The sequence below is a fragment of the Cajanus cajan genome, chromosome 6 (genome assembly GCF_000230855.2).
Source record: "Cajanus cajan strain Asha chromosome 6, NIPB_CcT2T_4, whole genome shotgun sequence".
NCBI lineage: Eukaryota > Viridiplantae > Streptophyta > Magnoliopsida > Fabales > Fabaceae > Cajanus > Cajanus cajan.
This window is the reverse complement of record NC_138522.1, coordinates 50,834,313-50,860,931: the sequence shown is the minus strand read 5'-3', so window position 1 is coordinate 50,860,931 and position 26,619 is coordinate 50,834,313. Positions and strand designations below refer to the sequence as shown.

The 26,619-nt window shown below is 29.4% G+C and overlaps 1 protein-coding gene across 1 annotated transcript; it reads right to left on the bottom strand.

Annotated features, from left to right (window-relative positions):
* Window positions 1–3,568: 3,568 nt before the first annotated feature.
* On the bottom strand, window positions 3,569–4,449 carry LOC109797110 (uncharacterized). The gene has a single exon (XM_020357028.3). The coding sequence runs from the start codon at window positions 4,442–4,444 to the stop codon at window positions 3,887–3,889; it is 558 nt and encodes a 185-aa protein (XP_020212617.3). The 5' UTR covers window positions 4,445–4,449; the 3' UTR covers window positions 3,569–3,886.
* Between the last annotated feature and the right edge of the window lie 22,170 nt (window positions 4,450–26,619).

The window sequence follows — 26,619 nt, the reverse complement described above, 5'->3', positions numbered from 1 at the left end:
TGGCCTTGCGAGTGGAACGACCCCTGAGTGTAGGTCGTCACAGAGGGTTTCCATGTGGGATCCCGGTACTGGTTTTTGAGGGCGACATTCTCTTCTCTCAACGCGGCCATTTCGGCAGCATCTCTCTCTCGTTGCTGTTTCATGGCGGCCATTTATTCCTTCATTTGGCGCACCACATCGGTCAGGTTTGTCTCCTCTACCGTCTCGGCCCCGGACTAGTGCTCTTCTTCGGACTGGTGCTCTTCAACGTTAGTTTTCCTTGTCTTTACCATGATTCTTTTCAACGTTGTGCTCGAACTGTTTCTGAAATGCTCTCGGTTCGGCCCCACGGTGGGCGCCAAAATGTACCTGTCAGAGGGTACACTCGTAATCTTCTGTGGGGAAGGGTCGAACGGGATCTTCTGGTGGACTGGCGGAGGAGGGGGGGAGGTACCTGCAAAAGGCACTCCGACACTCAAGTTAGGACAAGCACGACTTTCTATGATAATTAATGAACAGTGACATACCTCGATATAAGTGACCTATTTATACTACTACTGATGGGCCTTGCCAGCAGTGAGCCTCTTCTAAAGCTTACCAAATTAGGTAATACGGTGCTAATCAGCTAATTATGTCTTAATCACGTGCTTACCCCTGTTAACCATGATCAACGTTATAATTCTTGCTTTGTCCTTCGGCACATCACCGAGCCGACAGGTTAAGGCTTGGGGTGCTGAACGTCTCGGCTGTTGGCTGGACCGATGCGTATTTGCTATGCTATTCTACTTGATCGGCATTTGGCTGAGCCGGTACACGGTATATGGAGATGTATCATGGTTCTGCTCGTATCGGCCTTATACCGAGCCGATATTGCTGTCGGACTCCTTTAGGCCTTTGGCTGTAGGCCGAGCCGATGCTAGGGTCAAGGTTTTAGGTATGGTTCAGTACGCGTGAGTGTCTGACGGAATGACACATGTTGGTCCACGTGACCGATAGGGTCCTCCCGGTACAATATATCTTATTTATTTTTTGTTACTTTATTATTCCTGGAGGCTGTGTGTGAATAAAAAATATAAAATAAAATAAAATATTGAAGGGGTGACATGACGGCCAACAAATTCCTGAAATTACAAAATAAAAATAGCTAGGAAAAAAAATATTATAAATAAGAAAATTATTTTTTATTTCTTAAAAATATGATGATGAATAGTATCTATTACATATTCTTTTAGGCCTTTTTATTTTTATTTATTTTATTTAAATTATTTTGAATTTAAAAATATTTAAATATAATATTTTTTAAGAAATATATATCTAAAAATGATTTTTTTATTTATAATATTTATGTGAATCGTATTCTTGAAATTACAAAATAAAAATATATATTTTCTTAAAAATAAAATATATTTGAAAAAAAATTATATAAACATTTAATAAAATAATAATTTTGTTAATAACAGTACCAGATCTTCATCATATAACGTGGCAAAGTTTACTCCTTTCCCTTAAATTATTTTCTTTTCATCCGTCAGTGGTTGGCATGCTAGTAATTTTGATAAAAGGAAAGCATTTTTACGAAGTGAACATTGGAGAGAGAACATTGCGGTGAGATAACGTGAGAGAAAAAATCGTAACCAGATCTTTTACAAATTTTTAAAATTCAAAATTAAAGTTAAAAATAATGATATGGCATCTTATGATTGGAGGGACAGGATTTGGAAACAGGAATCGGAGACAGAAGATTTTGATCTCATTTTGTGATCTTGACAAGTTTGTCATCATAAAATTTTGTTCTGTCTCCTGAAAAAAAAAAAACGGAAGAAAGACACGAAGGTGGCGCTTGTGTCTCACGCTCTGGTCATGATAATTTAAGGGGTTAGATGGAGCCAATAAATAAAAATCATTTTTCTCTTTTTTAATATATATATATATAGTAAAAATAAATACTTATTTTTATTAAAAATGCGAAATATTATTACACATTTTTTTTTACCTAAATATATTTTTGATCATTATAATATACACATTTTATGATTTTAATCTTTATCAAAAAATGATTAATTTTGTCCCTATAAAATTTTATTCTATAATTTTAGTTTCTAATATTATTTATTGATGATGTGATAAATATTTATTTAAAAAAAATTAATGACTAAAACGAAAAATGAGATATTATATGAATCTTATTAAAATTTTATATTTTATAAAAGCTTATAAAAAAATAACATCAAGTTATATTTTATATTTTATATTTTGATAAATTAAAATTTTCTTTATAACAATTTTATTTAAATTATTTTGAGTCCGGAACGATCCCCCTCATAGTCCCCTCAGAACCGGCCTTGTTGTGTCTTGTAATTTAGCTTATGTCTGTTTTTATACCTAAAATACTCTCTAATTTTCAAATTTACTTTTTTTATATATATAAATTGAATTGATTAAACTATTTTAAGTATATTTCTACTTATAACCCATAATCTAAAACATCAAATTTTCCATAATTTTTTTTTATTTAAAAATCTTAACACTTTTCAAATCCTGATATCACATCTATAAAAAGAAAATTCAATTTTTCAGTAAATTTGCTTCAATATTTAAAATTATCTCGTATCCCAAATTCAATACAACCTCCCAAATACTTGGACATAAATTAAAAATAAAATATGGTTTTAGCCTTTTTAGGAAAAGGCATTGGTGGTAAGGTTGAGTTCGTTTAATTTAAAATTAAAAGAATATAGCCGGAAAAAAGTCCTAGAAAATAACACTATAATTATGTATACCAAACTAAAGAATATATATATATATATATATATATATATATATATATATATATATATATATATATATAATTATAATTATGTACCATGACATTATAATAACATTTTTTCACTTCGCTGCAACATACTTTTCTAACCCTACGGGATGGTACAATTAGTTAAATAATTTTATTCTTACTAATTAAGACATGTTTTTATATATATTTTTTTTATGTTTTATATCCTTTTACATGGACTTGCATTAGAAATAGAGCAGAGGATTCATAATTTTGCTGAAAATTTTAAAAGAGGCTGGTGATGGATTTTGACTTTATTTAAAATCATTTATTGTCTTAATTTAAATTTATGTATAGCAAAAAAATATTTTTATATTTTTTTAAAAAATAATTTTTAACTATCACTTGAGGATAACGTAAACCAAAGAAAAATTGACCAAGTTGAATGTGCATTTTAGTTAAAAAAAAATTTATGATTTAATTTGTTAGTATACGTTTCCATGACTTTAAACTTCTGATCATTCGCTTTTGTATTGTTTTCCCTTATCTTTCTTGGCTATTTTAACTAAATTTCACTTGTTTCTGTCAACTTGCTTTATTAGATTTCTGCCTAATATTTGATTTCTCTTTCTGTCAACATACTAGTCAATTTATTTGTTGTACACTTTTAGTTAGATTTGCAAAAATAAGCCACTCCTTTCATTTAAATATCTTCTTAACAAAGTGCAATATATAGCTCAAAATTACTGCAAACTGAAGACCCATAAACTCCATCGATAATCAACAATAAAAAGTTTAAAAAAATCACTCCAAATATGGACATAATGACAAGACAATAATTCATGATATATATTATACAGAAATGAACAAGCAAGGAGACGAATCAAGGCAAACAAGCTTGCCTAGCTAATTAATAATTTAACAAAGCACGATTCAACATTAATTACTCAGACACACTATAGCATTAATTAACAACTCAATAATCCCCCGAAGTAAAAACAAGAACAACATATAATATACGAAAACACAACAGAGAAAATGAAACAACTATTGCCAAAGAAATGGTTACATAGGCACTCCATCAAACCATGATTTAAGTGCATATTTAAACATCTCCCTGACCTAATTTGAATCCTAGGGACATTGGAAACCAGTAGGAACAGTTTTCTGGCAAGCACTAAGGATCAAGCTGAGGGTGACAGGAACGTTCAAGTTGATTCCAAGCACATTGGCCTTAATCGCAGTGCAAAGGCAAAGTGCTGCTTCCAAATCAGCCAAACCTTTGATCAAGGCGCAACATTTGCTTGAAGGAGGAGTTCCAATAATAATGTTCACAAGCCCTAAGAGGTCAGCACAAGCACCTAGCTTTAAGGTGTCCTTGGGGCACTTTGATTGAGAAGGTGGTGAGGGTGAGGGTGAGGGTGAGGGTGTGGGCTTTGGGCTTGGTGGAGTGGGCTTTGGGCTTGGTGGGGTGGGCTTTGGGGTTGGTGGGGTGGGCTTTGGGCTTGGTGGGGTGGGCTTTGGGCTCGGTGGTGTGGGCTTTGGGGATGGTGGGCAATTAGCCCCAGTGAATGTGGAGTAAGAAAGGATAGAGAGGAGCAAAATGGTGGCAATGAGTTTGGTGTTGGAAGCCATGAAGGGAATTAAAAAAGTAACGATGTGTAGATATATTGTGTAGAATGGGAAGGGCATGCAGGGGGTGTGGAAGTATTTAAAGACAAATTGTAAGGTGCGTGTTAGGGAAATCTGATTGAGTGGAAGCGAGTGAAGAGTGTGATAACGCTTCCAGTTGGATGTTTTGTAAGGTTGTGAATGAGTGGGTTGTAGTATTTTGGTTCATTATGGATGCCTTTGATATTATCTTTCGTATTACCCTTTGTGATGAATTTAAGTTTGTAGGGAATGTTCTCTTCTAGAGTAAATAATTGTATGTGGACAATGTTTATTTTGTACCACACCACAGGCTCTCGTTACGCGGGAAGTGATAACATTTCCAAGGCTCAACGTCAGAAACGCCATAGAATCACAATTTCACATTGCTGACAAGGCCACCTTTATTTGGCTTCTTTGTGTGCATTGTGGAGGAAGTAAAAATAACCATAACTTTTACATTTTTGGGTACAAATTAAACATGATTTCAAAAGAGTACGTGATCTACTCTTTGTTCCCTTGCATGTGCACTATCACACCGCAATATTCCTTCATTCTCCACACCACGTTCAACTTGGTTATTTTCCTCCTTCAATCCCCATTCTCCTACTCCTACTTGCACACATCAATTACATAAAACACACACATATCTAAGTGTACACTATTATTTTATAAAAACCTTCGTTAACATTAATTTATCGTAGAATAGCATAGAGTGTTCCATGCAACATTTTCCTACATGAAATGAAATACAGCTTTCTACACACTCAACGGTTGAAAACAACTACACGTGGTGATCCTAGACTCTTTTGCATGCCTCAACCTTCGCTAACAGCGCCATTCCATGGATAGAAATAATTTGTTTAATTAATATACATTCTCTCCAATATCCATATTCGTTGATTTAATTCTCTTAAATATTAAATAGAGTTGACCAAACAGGGAAGTCAGAGTAGTTTACACAAATTTTAAGTTCAAATTAATTTATTGCTATTATTGTAATTCTTAAAAATTAAAAAAAATTCTCTTAAACATTTTGAAAAAAAATTTGATTCATTAATACTCACATAAAAAGGTATTTAATTCATATTCCTGTGTACTTATTTAAAAAACAGAAATAAAATAATAAATGATTAATAATTAAAGAGTATAAGCAGTTTTTGAATTATTATAATTGTAAAGATGATTTTATAAAATGGAAAGAGATAATAGTTTGAGAGATAGTAATAAACACATAGTTTTAAGAAACAGTAATCAAGTAAAAATTGTATATAAAAAAAATGTGTAGACCCTCTATTAATAGTATAGGTACAATATTTTTACATGATTTGTCTTAGTTGTATTTGGATTTTTTCGGTACTTGATTATAACTACTCAACCGCCTTGGACAATGTTGTAACACTCTTTAAAAAGCAAAACTATAAGTGCAATAAACTGAGAAAAAAGTTTTCTTTATACGGATTTCTATATCTCAATTATTGCACCATAGAAAAAATACACACTCAATTTTATCAGTTTAAATTAGTTTCAATCTCCTTAATAAGAACACGAAGGAAAATTTAATGAAATTCCAAATAATATAAAATGACAAGTTGCAGAGGGATATTTCCTATCTTATTAGCGATTTCCAGCCTGTAAGTTGATTATGAGCAAGACAAGCTATTTTCAAGAAAATGATGCATGCTAGTAGTAGCTAGATACTCTGACAGAGAAAAAATAAATAGAAAATAAAAAATAAAAATGACATATAATATAATGTTACAAGAAAAATAAAAATAAAAAATATTAATAAAGTGTTTATAATGTTGACATATCTAAATATAATTACTCATCAAATATTTGAAATCAAATAAAATATATAAGTGATTATTCCCGTGCTCATTAACGAAATTATGACTTGTATATCACATTGTTGCACAAATATAATGATAATATAATATTTTTATTTCAAACTTTATTGTTACTAAGATAAATAATATATTTTTATTTATCAAAATTATATTTATAATATTATAATTAAAAAAATGTCAATGTCAGTCACTCATATAAAATAATATGATAAAATATAGGTATAGGAAGAATCTATTTATTATTTAGATGATAGATTTATTTTATTTAATGATTCATATTTTATATCAAATTTTAACAATTTAATTATTAAATTAATTTTTTTAATTTATACATAGTTTATAAATTTTTTTAAAAAAATTATTTGATATTTTGTTTTATTAATTCAAATAGACGTATAAAATATTTTATAATTATTTATCAATTTAAATTATTAAAATAGATTGAAGTATCAAATATTTTTAAAATTTTTTAAAGTTTTGAGAAATTTAATTTATACATTAAAATTTTTTAATTTAATAATTAAATTATTAAAATTTAATATAAAATATAAATTATTAAGTAAAATAAATTTAAATAAAATTATTTTTAAAATAAGTGAATCTTTTCTTTCATAATATATATATATATATATATATGTATAATAAGATATATGCAACATATTAGATACGATATATAAGAATAAAACACACTAACAACAAATTTCATGATTAATTTTCACACAAAAAATAAAAAAGAACTTGATTGGTTAAATGATTTGCATCTATGGAAGAGAAGAGAAATCGTGAATAAAATACTCATATTTTGAACAGCACAAGCACATGGCTCGTTGCCGCCGGTTTACACGTTGCAGGCAACGAGACTATTTGTGGCCGGTGGATAACGAAGTCACATCCTTACGGAATTCTACACTTCGGTCCCCCACCTTGGGAAAATGTTTTTTTCGTAACAAACGAGATCGCATTCTTATCGAACTTCCTTTTTCTTGTTTTGTCTTATGTTTTTTAATTAGTAGCAAAATTAATATCATGTATTATATATTTTTATTTATATAAATATTGTTAAATTTAAATATATAAATTTAAAATAATAAGTTAACAATAATAATTTTAGCAACTCGTCATGATCTTTATATTGTATGGCACAACAATTATCTTAAAATCATAAATTAGAATAAGTACAACATCGTATATAATAGTCATGTATATGTAGATATAAATAGATACAACTAAGTTGTCAACCAAGCAACTATAACTGTCTACATAAAAATTTACCTCTAATAAGTAGTCAACAAAACATCCAACTCTAAACGCCACTATATATGTGACCTTCACTACGACATTCTAATCTTATCCTTGTCTTGCTCATATATCATGTATGATCATCGCCGTCCAAATCATATGAAAACATGCAATGGTAAGCTAGGAAAAAGAAACAGCACACACACACATATACATATATACACACACACACAACCTAGGAACATCACAACATCATCACATCTTTGACAACACAACAACAAAGCATTACAATATACAACACAAATCAACATAGTCCAACTTTTAGTCAACACAATAACACAATTCAATGTACATGAACAATACAATCATTTCAACATATCATATGCTCAACATAGCAACTATATGCGTCATTACACATTTCAATTAGAAGATCTCCTACAACACAAGGTGAGTAATTTAAGTGGTTTGATCCTACCGAACCAACAACATAGGGTAATCTTTTTGGGCTTGCTAGATCAACAACAAATTTGATATAAATCCATAACACAATAACTCAATTTCTCAGATGTCACCACTTAAACAAGGAAGTACAATACTAATGTCATAATAGAACAGTTGGGTACATACAGGCCTACCAGGGCATTAGCTAGCTTAACTAAGTCTCCTATGTGATTAGCCCACCGACTATCGTCCAAATACTATAACTTTTCGATACTTGGTTATGAACTAAGTTCTCGACTTTGTACTTTACTTGGTTGGTTACTAGTAATTAGTATAGCTCAACCTGACCCCTATATTGTGGTTGTTTCATACACATGTGTCTTGACCTTGTCCACACACAGTACCAACAAAGTCCTAGAGGAGAAACAAAACAGTATCCACTTTAAGAGTCAATTTCCCAATAAGGGTTTTTCAACAAATTGGACTCTAAGAGCACCACAACACAATATCCACACAATGGGATATGCAAATTTTGAAAATATCTCCTCTAATCCTAAGTGGTCAACATAGCTCAACAACACAACTCAGCAACACAGATCAACAACACAGCTCAACAACATAACAACTCATTATAATTTTCAACACAACTCAATCAACACACAACTTTTCAACTCATATCACCATCGTCACAATTTATTTACAACATTATGATCAACATGCATCTCAACAACACATCAACATCGTTCATATAGAATCCTAACATAGTCACACAACTTCACAACATATTAACCTCATTTTCAACTTTACATCATGTCAACTTAAACAACATATATCTTTAAAACACTCACATCTTAAGAAAACAACAACATAAATCAACTCAAACAACTAAAACAACTTTAAAGAAGAGGTCAGGTTTTAATTCCCTCATTTATCATGTTAAAAATTGCAAAAATCGCAACAGTTTACCTAAATGCTGACAATTTAACCTTTGCTCACTAAAAATGTCATAATTGGAGTTATAGACATAATTTTTAGGTGATTCTAACACCATTGGAAAGCTAACATCCAAGGTTAAAACTTTTATAAGAACAACAAAGTCTAATTTGGAAAGCACCAAACCGCTCAGAGCTTCCCAAAGCGCTTAGTGTTTTCAAAAGCGCTCAACCATTTCTAAACGGCTCAACCCTTTGCCTCTAGAGACCCCTCCTGTCACGTGGCCCCGAAATGGCTCAATCTTTTGCCTTTAGAGAGCACTCCTTGCTTGTGGCCCCCAAAGCACTCAACCGTTTCTAAACAGCTCAGCCCTTTGGTGACAAAAGTCACTCCTTGCTCACGACCCCCAAAGTGTTACGCTGTTTCAAAATGGCTTAGCCCTTTGGTTCTAACATCCTTGTTCTTCACCATTTTTGGTTCTCCACACCTAAAACTCGAAAAAATCCAACATGCAATGGAAGAAATAACACCCATGATCCAAAAACAACTTAATTCAAGTCACGAAAACAACATGCAACAATGAATTTCCCCCAAGATCATCAATTCACCTCACATGTATCAAGAACCACAAAACTTAGTACACACATGCAAGCAACTCCAATTCATCCTCCAAAATTGCAATTTTCAAAAATTCTATTGACTTTAAGTCCTAAATTCGTTCAACACCCAATAAATTCAACAAGACCCAAAGTCTTTAGCTTCCCTTACCTCAATTTCGAGCTTCCCAAAGAAGAAGAAAAAGAACGAAAAACTTTAGCTACTTCACGGTGGAAGAAAAGAAGGAAAAGGAGATAGGCTCCGAGTTCTAGCAACTCAAACTCCACAACTGCCCCCACGACTCTTAGCTCCAAATCTCAAAGGTTTTTCTTTCAAAATCTGAGAAAAGAAAGAGAAATGTTCTATTTTGTGAAGTTTTTCTTCCTTTTTTTTTTCCTTAAATTATAAAATCTCACAAAAATTGAATTTTATCAACAAAAGTTAGTTCAATTGCTAAAGAATAAATTTATACAAAAAAAAAAAAAGGATATGTATTTGATTCCTAATGTAAATGTGAAAATCTTGTTGTTAAGTAATTTGTTAGTATCCTTGTAATCGCTTATAAAATTTAAAAAAATTTCTTAAATCTTGTGAATGCATATAAGTATGTAATTTAATTCCTGAACTATTTTAATTCTTAAAAAAATTGAAATTTTATAGAAAATTTAAATTAAAGTAATTTATTCGAGAGAAAAAATATTTTTTTATTGTTAAATGGTATATATATATTTAAAAAATAAGACATGAAATGATTTCACTTTTAGAAATAATGACTTTATAATTTTATTATACAAAGATAATATGTTATGTATTTTTGTTGCTACTCTGTTAGTTTTCAGGAAACTTTATTAAGAAGAGCAAAAGTTCAGTTCATAGGCTTTACATTTCATAAAGAAGTCTCCGAATTAAGAAAATATCCTCAATGATTAAAAAAATAAACATATATATCACGAACTTAATTAATTACTATTCTTTTAAACATTTTATTATTACTCTTGTCCTACAATAATATCTATACAACAACGCATGTATATAATAAATTATATAAGAAAAATTAATTGTGATTAAAAATTAGGATAGCCTTTTTCTCTTCATTTCCTTTTGTTATTAAAGCCATTAAAAAAGAAATATTGCAACATTCAAAATAGAAGATGATATATCTGTGGGTTGTGATGATGGATGTAATTTATATCGTGATCTCACAAAAAATACATTTAATTTTTTTAAAAAAAATGATAAGAGATAAACACAAAATTAAGGTTATATCGAATGGGCGAAATAAATGACTATTGAAGCTACTTTACCTTTTCCTTCAATGCTCAAACCTTATTTGTGTCGGATTCTGCTTTCCAATCGCTGTTGTTTTATTATCGAAAAATTAACATGAATAAAGAAAAAAGACCCAGATTCCCAGAAGATATTAATAGGTATCAAACACTTAAAAAAATGGTTAAAAGGTGTTTTGCGGTATTTCCGTTAATTTTAACACTACAAAAATTATTCTAAAAGCACCAAATTCTTGTTTCATAGGACACATATTATAACCAATAGAACAAAATCCTTGATTTGACATAACATCTTTCAAAATGGTGATTTGATGACATAAAGAGCATTTACTCACATAACAGAAAAGACTCGTAATCCTAATAATAATTAATCATTTCAATGTCATAATAGCAATGTTGGGCTCTTCTTGTGATTTACCTCAAGAGAGTGAAGAATTTTCCCTGGTTAGTATAACGTGACAATTGACTGAATGTCCCTCACAAATCACAATCTTATCTTCTCTATTGTTTTGTTTCATTATCCAATTAGTACATGGGACCAAATACAGATACAAGTCCGCCAAATTGTATAATGATATTTTATTTATATATTATGGTGCAGTCTGCACAATGGAAGCAACGCCTTGAGACTCATGATCTTCAATTCAACAAGTAATACCATATGCTTCTGAATGACAGAAAGGATAAATTACTAACGACATGAGTGAATTAGATTACAAAAGTTTTTTCTTTAAAAAAAAACAAATTTGACTGTAAATTCCAATAGTTTATTTACCCATCCACTTCTTGATGACATGAAAAGTAATACTCACTAACTTCAATTTGTAGACACACTTCTCTTTCATTGATCAAGCCCATAGCATCAAGAAATCCTTAAACCATTGAGTTTATAACTATCTATTATAGAAATTTTGACTCATCAATTTTCATGTTAAAACCATCTTGTTTGTCACTTCTCTTAAAAATTACAAAACTTAAGTGACCGTCCTTACCACATTACTTGCTTAGAAATTTTGTCAACATCACAACATTAATTTTCTCACTGTTAGAATGAACATACCACAATTTTAGGTGACAAGAAGCATAATCGGTGATCTTTCTTGCCTTGTCACAGTGTTCCTTGGCTCCTCAATCTTTCATCTTTAAGTAATAAGTCTTACCAGTCATATCACACAGCAGAAGAATTTATTAAGAACACCACGACTTTCTTGCCTTATCAAGAAATGTCATTTTTCTGCAGCAATTTCGGAGAAAACAAAAAGTTTGAGTGGAGAGAAAGTATTAAGATGGAGCATTGAGTGAAAAGGAATAAACACAAAAGCAAAGAAGAATGAGTGCTTGTATGAGCGAGAATCGTACACGCACGCATACATGCATCCACCAATACTTGTGTCCTTTATGTTTTATTTTTTATATATTCTTTTATCTTTAATATTTATTAAGTTTAATTATAAGGTAAATTATATTTATCGTGTTATCAATTTTTTTTTGCATAATTAGTTAAAAACAATATTCATTATCATATCATATCATCATGCATGCACATGTTTTTTTTTTGTGTTGTTCATTTTTTTTGGTATTGATTGGCCATGCATGCACGTTTAACTTTAATTAATTATAATTTATAATATAAATCAAAACAATTTTATATTTCATCGAAATTTGCATAAATCTTAGAATGAAAATAATTTAAATAATCTCTTTAAGAATAAATAATTCATATTTAAAAATAATAATATATATTTACTTTTTAATATGAACATATAATATTAGATTTAATAAAAATTATTTTTAAAATATTAAAATTATCAAATGGTATATATATAAATAAGAGAGTCTAATTTGAACAACTTGATATGATTTTTATAATCACATAAAATTTTTATATTATTAATTTATTTATTTTCTTTATAAAATTTGATTTAATTTTTTAAATGTATTTTTCTAATTAGGCTAATTTGATCTAATGACTCGACACAGGTTAGATTAGGCCAAAATATGATATCCCAAAAAGTTATAGGTATGACTAACCTAATCTAAAATAACATTTGTTTTGTGTAGATCATATTATATCAAGTCAATCTAACTTATTTTACACCTTTAGTAAGCCTTACAATAAAATTGTGTTGGACCAACTAATGGGCCTAAAATCTTAGGTCCTTGACAACATAGTAAGCCTTATGACAATGAAGGTACCTCGGGACAAAATTAAATTTCTTTAGTGTTAATATTATTTTTTTTCTTTCCATTTTTATGTAAAAAAACCATTTATCAAATTTTATATAAAATTGTTGAATGAACATCTAATTTGGTCTCTAAAGATAATAGAGGTGACTGATAGGTCTTAAAAGATTTTTTATAATATTTGTATCCCTAAATTTTAATTTCATTATGCAAATCAGTTCTTTTATTATTCTCAATTACTTTGTTAATCTCTTGACTAGTTGACGGTTAATTGTCACATTTACACATATTCTCTCTTAGTTAGTATGCAACAATTACAAACTAAGTAGATTCAGACACATAACTTAGTAAGGTTTAATTTCTAATTTAATTTAAAAATAACTGAAGTGACATTTGAGTGACTTATCTCTCACCCACTCCTACTACCACTAAGCTCTTCCCTATTTTTACTATAAGAGTTTTACAATTCATTAAATATAATAGAAACATCCATATTCGATTGATGCATTCTTACTTGAGATATTTCACGACGATCAATTGTTTTGCTAAATCTCAGATTCAATAATTTAAGGTTTACAATCCTAAACTTGTAGCTTAAATAGATAAAGAAATTAAGAATGACTGAGATAAATAAATTCAACTATAAGAAACCTTATGAAACTCAATATTAACCTTCCATTTTAACTATAACACCTATGACTAAAATATTTAAACATGCTAATTCTTCAAAAACCTAATAAAGTTACAAAGTTAATAATTGAGTATAACAAAAGAATTAACTTACTTAATGAAGTTAAAATTTAGGGACTCGTATACTACAAAAAAAAATCTTTCAAAAATATATCGATCACCTCTACTGTTTATTAGAGGTTAAATGGAGTATTACTCATAAATTGTTTCTCATCTTTCATTCATAATATATAATATGGCTACTGTAACGAACCACCATGGTCCTACACTCATCGAAATCACATTAATATGTTAGTGAACTAAGAGAAGATATTAAACTGGATAAACCCATACATACATATATATATATATATATAAGTAATAATAACTACGTTTTTATGTATGAAATATAACACCATATATGTACAGTCATCTAAAATAATATCACCCTAGTGCTGGTTAAGCACAAATAAACAGTCACCCAAGATTGTAACTCTGACACTAGGACAAAACTCCATATCTCGCAGCAGCAGTCACCACAACTCCAAGCTAGCCCTGATTTGCTCCCATACAAAGTATGATCATCGCAGTCCATCCACATGGAAACAGAAGGGTAAGCTAGAGTTTAAAAGTCAACCATGTAAGCATACAGATAAATGTCTATGGTACACCATTATCAAGTTACCAATCATACTCATAAAGCCACACTACAAACTCTATTCAATACTACTCATGCATAAAATGCAACTCAACAATCATGAAGTCAAACACCATACACTTCATCATAACAGAATTCATGCAATAATAGCAACATCGTGACAGATATCAATGCATATTAATCATCTAATGTGTCGTCACGCATTCACCTAGGAGATCTCACTAATAGCATAGCAATATAAGTGACATCCCAATCCTACCAAAACTATCCCAACCTTTTTCACGTCTAATGCACCCGCTCGGTCACAGCTAATTAGGATATAAATCCTCACTCAGGTTTACTCGGATGATGTCACTTACACACTTGAAAGTCCGATTCCACTATCAGGTATAGCATAGCTGGGTACAGGCTTACCACGAACTTGACATGCATTACCAAGTCATTTGTGGAGTTCGCCCATCGACTATCTGCAAGGAACACGCACCTTCTCCAGTACTTGATTAAGGGAATAACCCTCAACCTCATACCCCGCTCCAACACTAGCTAAGGACTTAGAGGAGAATCACCCAAACCAGTGGTCTATCCAAGCACCATTCTCACCCAAAAACAGTGGCCTATCTAAGTACCACTCTCATATAAATCAGTTACCTATCCAAACACCATTCTCAAGAGTCTATGTGAGCTCTTCTAGTTCGAAAACATTTTCCCTCTCCTCAAGTCCTAGGTTAGACACATGTCATAAGACATTACATGCAATAGTGCATCATACATCATACATGATCAATCCACCATCATGATCAATATCATCCTCACATGAACATATACACATGTCATATCATATTTAAACATTCATATATATCATTACCAAGCATACATATGAATCATACATCACCATACATCATATATCATACATACATGATCCCACTTCAACCTCAAACATGCGAAAGTATCATATTCACGCCCGACGCTGTCATTTCGTGCCCGGCCTAAATTCAATCTGAGAGCTCTAAGTTTTTTCACGCCCGACGCATTCAGCTCGCGTCTGGCGTCATTTAAAAAAAAACTCACAAGAGTCTCCACGCCCGACGCATTCAGCTTGCGCCTGGTGTTATCTAGATAGAGACCTCCAGAGGTCTCCATGCCCGACGCACCTACCTTGCACCTGGCACCATATCAGTAACCTACTAGAAAAGGCCACCATCTGATATTGCGCCCGACGTAGTTTTTCTCACGCCTAACATGAACTCATCCAGAGACTCCCATTTACAATCGCGACCAGTGTGATCAAGAAATGGTTGCCCCTGATGAATGCATGTCTGGTGCCAAGAACATGCGCCCGACGCAAATTCATACAGGAACTCCCAAAACCCAGAAAATTCTGCCCAAAACTTGAAAATCAGCAAATCCAGCCACATGCAATCCATAAAACATAACACATAAGCTCTATAAAACTCTAAAACAAACTCAGATTCAACATGCACCCATCCGATGCATCAAAATCACCAAAAATCTCATTTTTCCCAAAACCCTAAAAAATGAGAAGTCCTTCGATTCAATCATTGATTCAAAATTCATGCACTAATTGAGTTCCTAAACTCACATGCAACCAATCAACCTACATTCTAGATTCCCTCACCTGAAAGTTGGCTCAGAATAGCTAAGAACTGAGAAGAAGAAGAATTTCTCCCGAAGCTCAACCCACAGACTTCAATCCACCAAAAATAAGCTTCCTAGCCTGAATTCCAAGAAAAGACAGAAGGAGTTAGTGATCTAGAGAAGAAGAATAATCAAATAGAGAAATTTGGGAGAGAAAGAAGCTCACGGACATAAAGTTCTTCTCTCTAAAACCTCTCTCTAGATTTATTTGAGAATGAACTTCTGAGGCTTCCTTCTTAGAGAAAACCTTATATGTTATTTTCTCTAGTATCCACTAAACCCTGAACCAACTTACTATGTTACAGTTACTTCCTAATGTATAATATGACTAATTCATTTAATCAATTTTATAACTTGATTTTTTTTATAATGTAATTTTCTACTAAGGCATAACTTAAACAACATATATTTTAAAAGTTGCATTTGTTGTAGATGTTTATCAATAATATTTTGTAAAAATGTATACATTTTTTTTAATGAGAATCAAATTCAATTTAACACTAAAAAGTTTACAATACTCCTATACACTACTCTAGTAATTGAACTAAAATTAAAATCATAGATACAATGTACACATTTGAAAATAAAAGTAATTCATATTTTCTTTTATAAACAAAATAATAGATATATTTAGACGTTTATAGGGACATTTGTTTGAATTTATCTAATTTTATTTTTGAGAATAATATTATATTATTAGCTTGTTTAGATATAAGATAGAAGTATTTTTGAAAGTTTTTCTATTAAAATTAAAGAGTATTTTCCAATTTTACTTCATTAGCCTTTTGGAAAAGTTGATGAAAACTTTTGGAACAAGTTTAAGCATTAATTGAGTGGTCAATGGAAACTAATCGATGAGAAAGAAAACAAACACGAAGTCAGATGTGAAGTTGTGGCGAAAAACTTTAAGGAATGGTCGAATGTTTTGGCTTCTCCTTGAAGTTCCTCCCTAAATCTTTGGTTTCTTGACACTTCTGAAGCTTTTCCAAGGTCTCTAATGGAGGTAGAGACCTCTGGTTTCACCTTAAGAGGTGAAAAACTTTCTTCAAGTAGTGTCACTTCTAGGAAGAAGATGAATCACTTCAATTCTCACCACACCCTTTAGGAAGATGATAAGAGAATTGGAACCAAATCAAAGAAAGTTTAGGACTTTAGGGAGACAGAATTCAGAGGAAAATCTCGAAAATCTCTCATGAATGCATCCAAAGTGAAGTTTACAAGTGAAGAAATATTATAATTGATTTAGTTAGGTTCACCAAATGAAGGTGAGACCTAGCTAATCAATTCCTTGAATTAAATGGAGCAAAACAAGCCTTAATTATATGCAAAAATTAGACTAGGCCCACTAAAGGCCTAATTGTTAGCTTCACCTATACACTTGTTATTTGCTACCCCGCTACTAATACTAAAAGTATGAAAAATCTTGACCCTTAATACAAGGTCAAATGGAGTAAAAGTCTCAAAGTAACGTACCCTAAAATCCTAAAGGTATGACCTACAAAGAAAGATAAAGGTGTCTTACAAATGTAAAGGCAAAAATACAACTATATAAGTATCTACGGTGTACAAAGTACTATACAAGGTATATACAATAGAGACTAGGGAACTAATAAGAGGAATCATACTCAATGCTCATACAAAGCATATGTCTCATAGGCACATCCTCTGTAGAAGTCTCCTATAGCCTCCTAACCATTGACCTAGTTAAAGGTCTAATGGCCTTTAAGTGTGAGCTTCCTATGGATGATCCTCCATCATCCTTCACCCTTCTTAATCTTATCTCTTCTAAAGGAAATCTTGGGAAGTAAGTTTCCATCAAGTTGTCCATGAAAAAACACTACTGGCAGATGATTGGGCCGATTTGTGAAAGTTTTATGGGATGATTAGGGATCATTCCATGATGTTTCGTTATGTAGGACATTTAATGTTTCAAATTACTATTTGGAAGAACCCATGTACCTTAAAATCCACACACCAAACTGCAAATGGAAACCCTTCCGCGTTCATTTAGTAACCCCAACCCAGTACTTGCATCTGTTAACCCAAACCTAGTAACTCCATCTAAAAATTCAAATACCCTGAACAAAGTTTGTAAATCACACCCAAAAACCTACAACTCCAATTGGAAATTGAATCAATGCATCCATAATCATTATCAAAATAGTTTACAGAGTAATGTTTACTCACTACAAAGCAACTGGAAGTCAACTGTAAGCATATTTCATTTTTCTTATTTTAAAAAATTATACCTTTTTTAAGAATAGGGTAAATGCAAAATAATGATTTGTTTGGTATTTTACAGAGCTTACCAGTAGAATTAGCTAATCATTTACTTACCAAAAAATGGAAAATCTTAAATATTTGTGGTATTGTTGAGATGGTCAAATACTCCGTGAACATTCATAAGGAGGACATCAATTCTCACTACTAGAATTTCTCTTATTACATGCAACTTTTCCTGCGAATTTTTTATAAAAATTTGCAGGAAACGTTGTTCCTGCAAATTTTTCTGCGAAATTTTATTTGCAGGTAATACCTTCGTGGATAATATATTTTTGCGAATTTTAAAATTCGCAGGAAATTTTCTTGCGAAATTTTCTGCGAAAAAAATTCGCAGGAAAGTTTCCTGCAAAAAAAAATTTGCAGGAAATTTTCCTGCAAAAAAAAAATCGCAGGAAAATTCGCAGGAAACTTTCTTGCGAATTTTTTCGCAAGAAATTCTGCAGGAATATTTTTTACGAAAAAATTAAAAAAAATTATTATAAATTCTATATTTTAAGAATTCATAATCTTTTATTTTAATGCCTCATACATAATCTTTTAAATTCTAAGATTGTAGATTACAAGTCTAACACTCAACCATACAATTCAACTTGTAAGGTAAGTGTTATTCTAACTTATATACTCTTTAATTGTTTTATTTTCAATCGATGTGGGACTTGAAGATTTATTAAAATATTAATCTTATTAATTTAAATATATTTTTTATTTTTCCTGCGAATTAAAATTTGCAAGAAAATCCGCAGGAAAAGTTACCTGCAAAATTTTTCTACCATTTAGTAAACATTACTTGCAAATTTATTTTTGCAAGAAATCTGCAAGAAACAAAATAAAATTCTTACAATATTTTCTGCAAATTTTTACCATGAAATTTTTTTTTCCATGATTATTAAAATTGTAGCAAAATTTGTAAGAAATATCTGTAAATTATTTTTTGTAGGAAAATTCGCAAAAAATTTATGCGAATATTTTTTTGTAGGAAAATTCGCAAAAAATTTTCTGCAAATATTTTTTTGCAGGAAAATTCGCAAAAATTTTCTGTAAATATTTTTTTGCAAGAAAATTTGCAAAAAAATAACACTTTTCTAGTAGTGTCTATCAAAATTGGGAAAAGGTTAGAAGGAGTTTTGTAAGAAAATAAGTTTGTTAGCGAAGATGAAATTCAATTCTCATTTCTTGATGACAAACACAATTTAACTCGTGTTAAAAAGATTGACAATTTATTACTATGTGTAGTGATGTATTTTTTGGTTAAGCTTTTTGAGATGTCTGATTCTAATGTTTTGGTGGGAGATGAACAAGTGGATCTCATAAACAAAATAAATATGTCACATTTTTATATATTACAAATATTATGTTTATCATTTCAAACTGACCAAATTTAAAAAATTGACATTTTAATTACATTATGTTTATTAGGTTTTCATTTTGTCTTAACTATAATTTATTTGATTTAGTGTTTTAAGTTTTCAAAATGTTTTGTTGTTTACTTCTTTAGGATGTTTGATTGAAAAAATTAGTTGACAGGTGAAATATTAAATAATAAAAAATCTAACTATATTAATTTTAACAAATTTTGTGATTTTATGATAAATATACTAAATTAGGTATTTTTTTTATATATTACAGATTTAAGTTATTAGAGCAACTCCAATGGGAGTTGCTTGTCCCATGAAGCAACTCAAGTCCCGGTTTCTTATCATTGAAAGACTCTGACGTGGCAACATGAGTTGCTTAAAGAGAAACAGAGTTGCTTCCTCAAGCAACCGTTCCTTGCCAGATTTCAAGCAAATCTTATTGAACATATTTGGGAACGTTTCGGAAATAATAATGATGAAAATTAATTTCGTATAATGTCTATGTATTTATTATTATTTTATTTTATATTTAATATCTACTTATTATGTTTTTTTTCTCGTAATTTATTTTCTTTTATTGTAGTACAATTACCCTTTTTAATAAAAATTTAAAATTAGTTCATAAATGATTAGAAAAAAAATTCTAAAAGTTGAATTTCTTAAAGTTTTTTACTATTAGAGTAAATTTGTGTTTGAGTTGCTTAATACTGACATGACACACTCGAGACCATTTTTTTTCATTTTTCAATGCATGAAGCAACTCAAATGAGTTGCTTCCATTTGAGATGCCCTTATATGCTTATTTGATGATTTACAATAGCTTAAATTTTGATTTATTATGTGACATATCCGACACAATTTTTAATTATTTAATTGTATGTTACACATCAATTTAAATTCCAATTAACTAGTCATCACAATTACAGATATATTTTGAAAAACAAAAAATTACATTCGAACTATTATTTATTATAATTTAAATTATAAAAACATTAATTAACCTGTGCATTCGGACGGGTATACCACTAGTTTGAAAACAAAAGTAATTAATCTTTTATTTTATAAACAAAATATCTACATGTCTATAGATACATTTGTTTGAATTGATGCAATTTTATTTTGAGAATAATATTATATTATTAGCTTGTTTAAATATAAGATAAAAGTGATTTTAAAAAAATTCTATTAAAAATATATAATATTTTTTCAGTAGATAAACTCTAAAAATATTTTTAAATTTGTATTCGAATAAATTGTATAAAAATATCTTTTAAATTATAAAAAAAATTAGAATAAAAATAAAAATAATAACTAAATTAGAAAATAGCTTCTCATATTTTTATGAAAACATAACTTTACCGTCTCTCCTCATAAAAATAAAAATATAGTAAAACAAAATATTACTATTTTCCTAACATGACCAATTTCTAATTTTTATAACCTTATAACACACATTACATTCTTGAGTTTCGATTGTCATAAATAATTTTTAAAACCTTAAAACATAGATATTTTACAATTTATCTCCTACATTTTTTTTATTATAATGTGAAACATATAAAATGGAAAAGGTTTAATGGATACAGGCCTGTGAAGCGGCCCAATGGAAGAGGCTCGAAAGCAGAACTGGTCCAAACCAATGGGCCTTACCTGCTTGCGCGTATAGAATGAAGCTCATGATATATATATATATATATATGATGGTTCAAATGACACCGGTGTAACTTTAATTAAGTGTTACACCGCTCAATAACTTTATATTAAATGTGAATTTTGTAAATCTAACCGTTAGATTGAAAGTTCATATCTCTTAGATCATATATATCAAATTTTATATTAATTTAAGATGATTTGATACTTCATTCTCATAAAACAAAATTGACGTAATATATACATTTCAAAGTATACTAAAATATGAACACTTTGATTACCTTCAAGTTGTTGTTCAATTTTAACAAAATTTGACATATAAGATCTAAGAGATATGAACTTTCCATCTAACGGTTAGATTTACAAAATTCACATTTAATATAAAGTTATTGAGCGGTGTAACACTTAGTAAAAGTTACACCGGTGTCGTTTGAACCATCCTCATATATATATATATATATATATATATATATATATATATATATATATATTATTTACACCTCCTTTTTAATTTTTTTTTTAAATTATTAATTTATAATTTTACATTTTCAACATTCAATTTAACATTATTTTATACACTTTTTTTTATTATCTTTCTCCACTTCTCACTTATTTTAATAAATAATTTTAATTTTTTCAATTTTTATGATACATTTTTTCATCTTTTCTTTTTTAATTTTTGCATTATTACCCTCTTACTTCCCTCTTTTAATTAATTTCTATACCTACTCAGAATGTTGGATTGATTTTCAACATCAATATAACTTATAAAAACACACGACTTTTTTTTGACAACATTGAAAGTGTTAAATCAAATATATTTTTTTTTTAACATTTCTCCTCATCTACACAATCAAAAAACATAACATTAAATTTAATATTTAAAATAATTTTAATATTCCAAAAAAAAATCAAAAAAATGAAATGATTGTTTAGTTATTTAGTACAAGGATAAAAAAAAGAGTAAAAAAAAACATAATTATAAAATGATATATATCATAATCATAAATAATGTAATCAATTTTATTTATTTATTTTGAATTAGAGAGAAAAGTTGTAGTGTGGGACCATCACAATTTTACTATTATATCACTGAAGATAATTTTTTTTAGGTTAAAACTCTATTTTGGTCCCTTATAATCTTTTTTTGTTTCAATTTAGTCCCTCATTAATTTTTTGTCTCAATTTGGTCCCAAATTAATTAATTGGTTTCAATTTAGTCCTAAATTAATTAATTGGTTTCAATGTGGGACTTTCCGTCCAAATTGCTTTAACGGTGTTAACTTTTGGCCACGTGGACGCCACGTAGATGCATACGTGGCATCCACGTGGATGAGAATTTTTTTGAAAACACCTGGACCCAGAATGGTCTGTTCTGAAACCGGAACGGGCCATTCTGGTTGCAAAATTAAAACACCACCAGTGAAGCAGAACGGGCCGTTCTGCTTTCAAAACGGGCCGTTCTGAAATCAGAACGGGCCGTTCTGGTTTCAGAACGGCCCGTTCCAGAACTGTGAACAAAATATTCTTTACTTAATTGTGTTTTTGATATTATAATTATGCAATTTTGATCTCTAAGGTTTTAATTGAGTAATTTCAGTTCTTAAAAGATTATAATTGTGTAATTTTAGTCTCACAATTTTTAATTGAATAATTTTAATCTCTCAAATATTATAATTGTGAAATTTTAGTCTTTCTCATTAAAAATTTAATAAATTTAAAATTTTAATATATATATATATATAATGTTTTAAAACTATATAATTGTTTGTTTATTTAAATTAACGTATATTATTTTTTTTAATGTATCAAATGATATATATTTACTATTACTAAATAAATAAAATTTATATATTATTAGTATTTTAATATTACTGATAAATTAATATCAATAATATTTTTACCCTTTTTATAAATAAACTAATAATTTGATAAATATAACTTAAGATATATTAATATACTTTTACAAAAATATAAATATATAAGATCATATATATATTTCTAATTAATATACTTATATTTTTGTAAAAGTATATTAATATATAACAAGTTATATTTATCAAATTATTAGTTTATCTATAAATATATTAATAATATTATTGATATAATATCGAAAATTATAATATACGTTAATTTGAATAGATAAATAATTATTTAATTTTAAAATATTATATATATATATATGTATATTAAAATTATTAATTTTTAATGGGAGAAACAAAAATCATACTATTATGATATTTGAGGGACTAAAATTGTTCAATTAAAAATTGAAGGACCAAAATCGCGCAATTGCAATTCTTTAAGGACTAAAATTATGCAATTAAAATCTTGGAGATCACAAAACTGCACAATTGTAATACTTGACGGATAAAAAATGCAATTAAACCAATATTCTTAATTAATTTTATTAAAAAATATAATAATTAATAAGATAAAAGGAATATCACTTTATAATTTTTTGCAACTTATTTAAGATTAAAGGAATAAAATGATAAAAATTAATAAGATAAACATAATAAAATAAAATATAAAAAATATTAATATATTTATTTTATTGGATATAATAACATAATTAAAATATAATTAATAATATATATTTTATAAAATTATTAATATTTTATATATAAAAAAATAAAATAAAACCGGAAGGGCCCGTTCTGAAACTGGAACGGGCCGTTCTGGTGCATTTTGGGTGTGTTAATTTTGCACTTGGAACGGGTCGTTCCGGATGCAAAATTAACACACCAAAAGTGCACTCAGAACGGCCCGTTCCGGTTTCAGAACGAGCCGTTCTGGGTCCAGGTGTTTTCAAAAAAATTCTCATCCACGTGGATGCCACATATGCATCTACGTGGCGTCCACGTGGCCAAAAGTTAACACCGTTAAAGTAATTTGGACGGAAAGTCCCACATTGAAACCAATTAATTAATCTAGGACTAAATTGAAACCAATTAATTAATTTGGGACCAAATTAAGACAAAAAATTAATGAGGGACTAAATTAAAACAAAAAAAGATTATAAGGGACCAAAATAGGGTTTTAACCTTTTTTTATTAGTGTGTGTGTGTTTTTTTTTCATTTTTCCTCTTTCCTTATTTTTTCATGCATTACAGACAAGGTTATTCTGTCTATTGTTGATTTCGATTATGATGTTTGTATACGTTGTATAAACATCAAAATCTTGAGATATTTTGCAAAAAAGTTTGACAATACCAGCAGTGTAAACAATGTATTTGATATACTATTCCAATATTAATAGGCTGTCATAAAAGTTAATTCTAATTACTATTTTGAGATGATCTTATCTGTAATATTAAGACTAGAATAAGAAATTATTACATTTTAAGAAATTTTTACATAGTTACTATTTCTTCTTAAAGAATATATTTATAAAAGTAATTTTGACTATAATTACCGGATAACCATGTCTATAAATAAACCGGCGAAAAACGCTTTCAATAATCAGTCATGTAATAAGTAATGTAGTCTGTTTCAAATCTTAATTAATACACATAGTACTCAATACTAGAAAACAAATGCATGGTGCTTTTTGCTATAACACTCACAATATAACTGCCAATATACGTGGCTATATTTGATAAAAAAAATTTGATAAATTAATTGAGAGTTTAAAAATTATTTTTTAAATAAAACTGATCAAACGTAAAATGATATAACAATATGTTTATATGGTTTTTTTAAATTTTTTTATAGAAAATACATATTTAAGTAAATATAATTTTAAGTTTTTAAATTGATATTAAACTATTGTTAAATTTTGTTACAAGATAAAGTGTTTTAGCGAAAAAAAAAATGTAAACAAAGAAATAGTTAGGGATGACAAATAAAGCCGTACTCGTGAGTAATACTTGAACTCGTTCCGACTTTAATGAAGAATACTCAGTTTGACCAGATACGGGTACAGGTAAAACCCGATATGTTTAACCGGGTACGGATACTGGTATATACATACGCACCCCGTACCCGTACCTGTACATGTCCCGATTGAATTATGTTAAAAAATTTAATATTTTATTATGTGTAATTATTTATTATAATGCGAAACATTTATAGTTGTTTAATTATTAAGAAATTTCTTGATTAAAATATGATATAGAGAAATAATTTAATTATAATTATAATATAATAAAAAAATAATTTAAAAATATTGTGTATTTTTTTGTAAAAAAATAATAATATAGGGACGAGGATGGAGACAAAAATTACATACCCGGCAAGTACGAGTACAGGTACGAAGATTGGTTTGAATCACAGGGACGGAAACGCATATCACGAAGCTCATATCTGACTCGTCCCGTTGCCATCCCTGATAATAGTTAAACAAATATAGTCATATTGAAGGAGGGGTTTTATTAAAAGAAATATTATAATATTAAAATAAGGTGATAAATAAGGACTTTTATTAAAAAGTTGAGGCTAAATTAAAAACAATAATATTAATAAATTATTAAATCCCAAACCCTAAACTTTTACATGTAATGATTTATTAAGCTTACAATTGCACATTATATACAAGGTAAGTGCTAATTAATATTAACTTAACCAGTTAACCTAATGGTATATGACTTGGCACAATTATATTAATTAATGATTTTACAGAAATAAACTATTTGGCATTGTGTATAAATTAACAAAATTTAGTAGAATCAATTATTAAACTGTATGCCATGTAATATCGTGTTAACTGTTCATATCAGAAAGTACTGCTACTTTGTAGCAATACCAAATTATGTCTATATTGATTAAATAATAATTATAACTCAGCACATTTTCAATTTTTAAACCTAAGACCAAGCTTTATCAAATGTGATTACCTTAATCCAGACAGATAATTATGTGATTAACCATTAATTGATGACAATAGCACAAAATAAAATTATTACGCTACATATACGCAAGACTTATTCTTTTTTATCAAGTGCAAGAATAATTTTGGCTCATGGTATGGTATGATTCATGTGACATCACACGCATCCGCACCCAGCAAAAAGGTCAAACCTAATTTCAACCCATGATCGATCTTGGACAAATCAAACGGTGGAAAATGTGTATCACGACATGTAAATATCGTGAGAATCAATGCGATGCGATCCACCCTACTCTTATAGGACTATAAACTAAAACAAACGCTGAATGACGTGGCGGCAGCGGAGTAGAGGATCCAGTTCCTACCATAGGCACGTGCACTCACAGTGGGCCCAACCGGATCAGCGCTAATCGCATCAATAAATGAATCCAACGGCCAAGGAGAGATAATAGTGAGAAACAAACCTACTCTGGGCAGCATGGGAGTGCAACCAATGAAAACAGAAGGAAAAAAGAGAGGCGCAAGATTACTATCATGCGCCAAAGAGTTGCGAGGCCATAAAAGAAAAAGGCGCAAGGTACTATC

Excerpts from the sequence above, each read along its gene's own strand:
- LOC109797110 (XM_020357028.3), bottom strand. The coding sequence starts at position 4,444 with ATGCCCTTCCCATTCTACACAATATATCTACACATCGTTACTTTTTTA.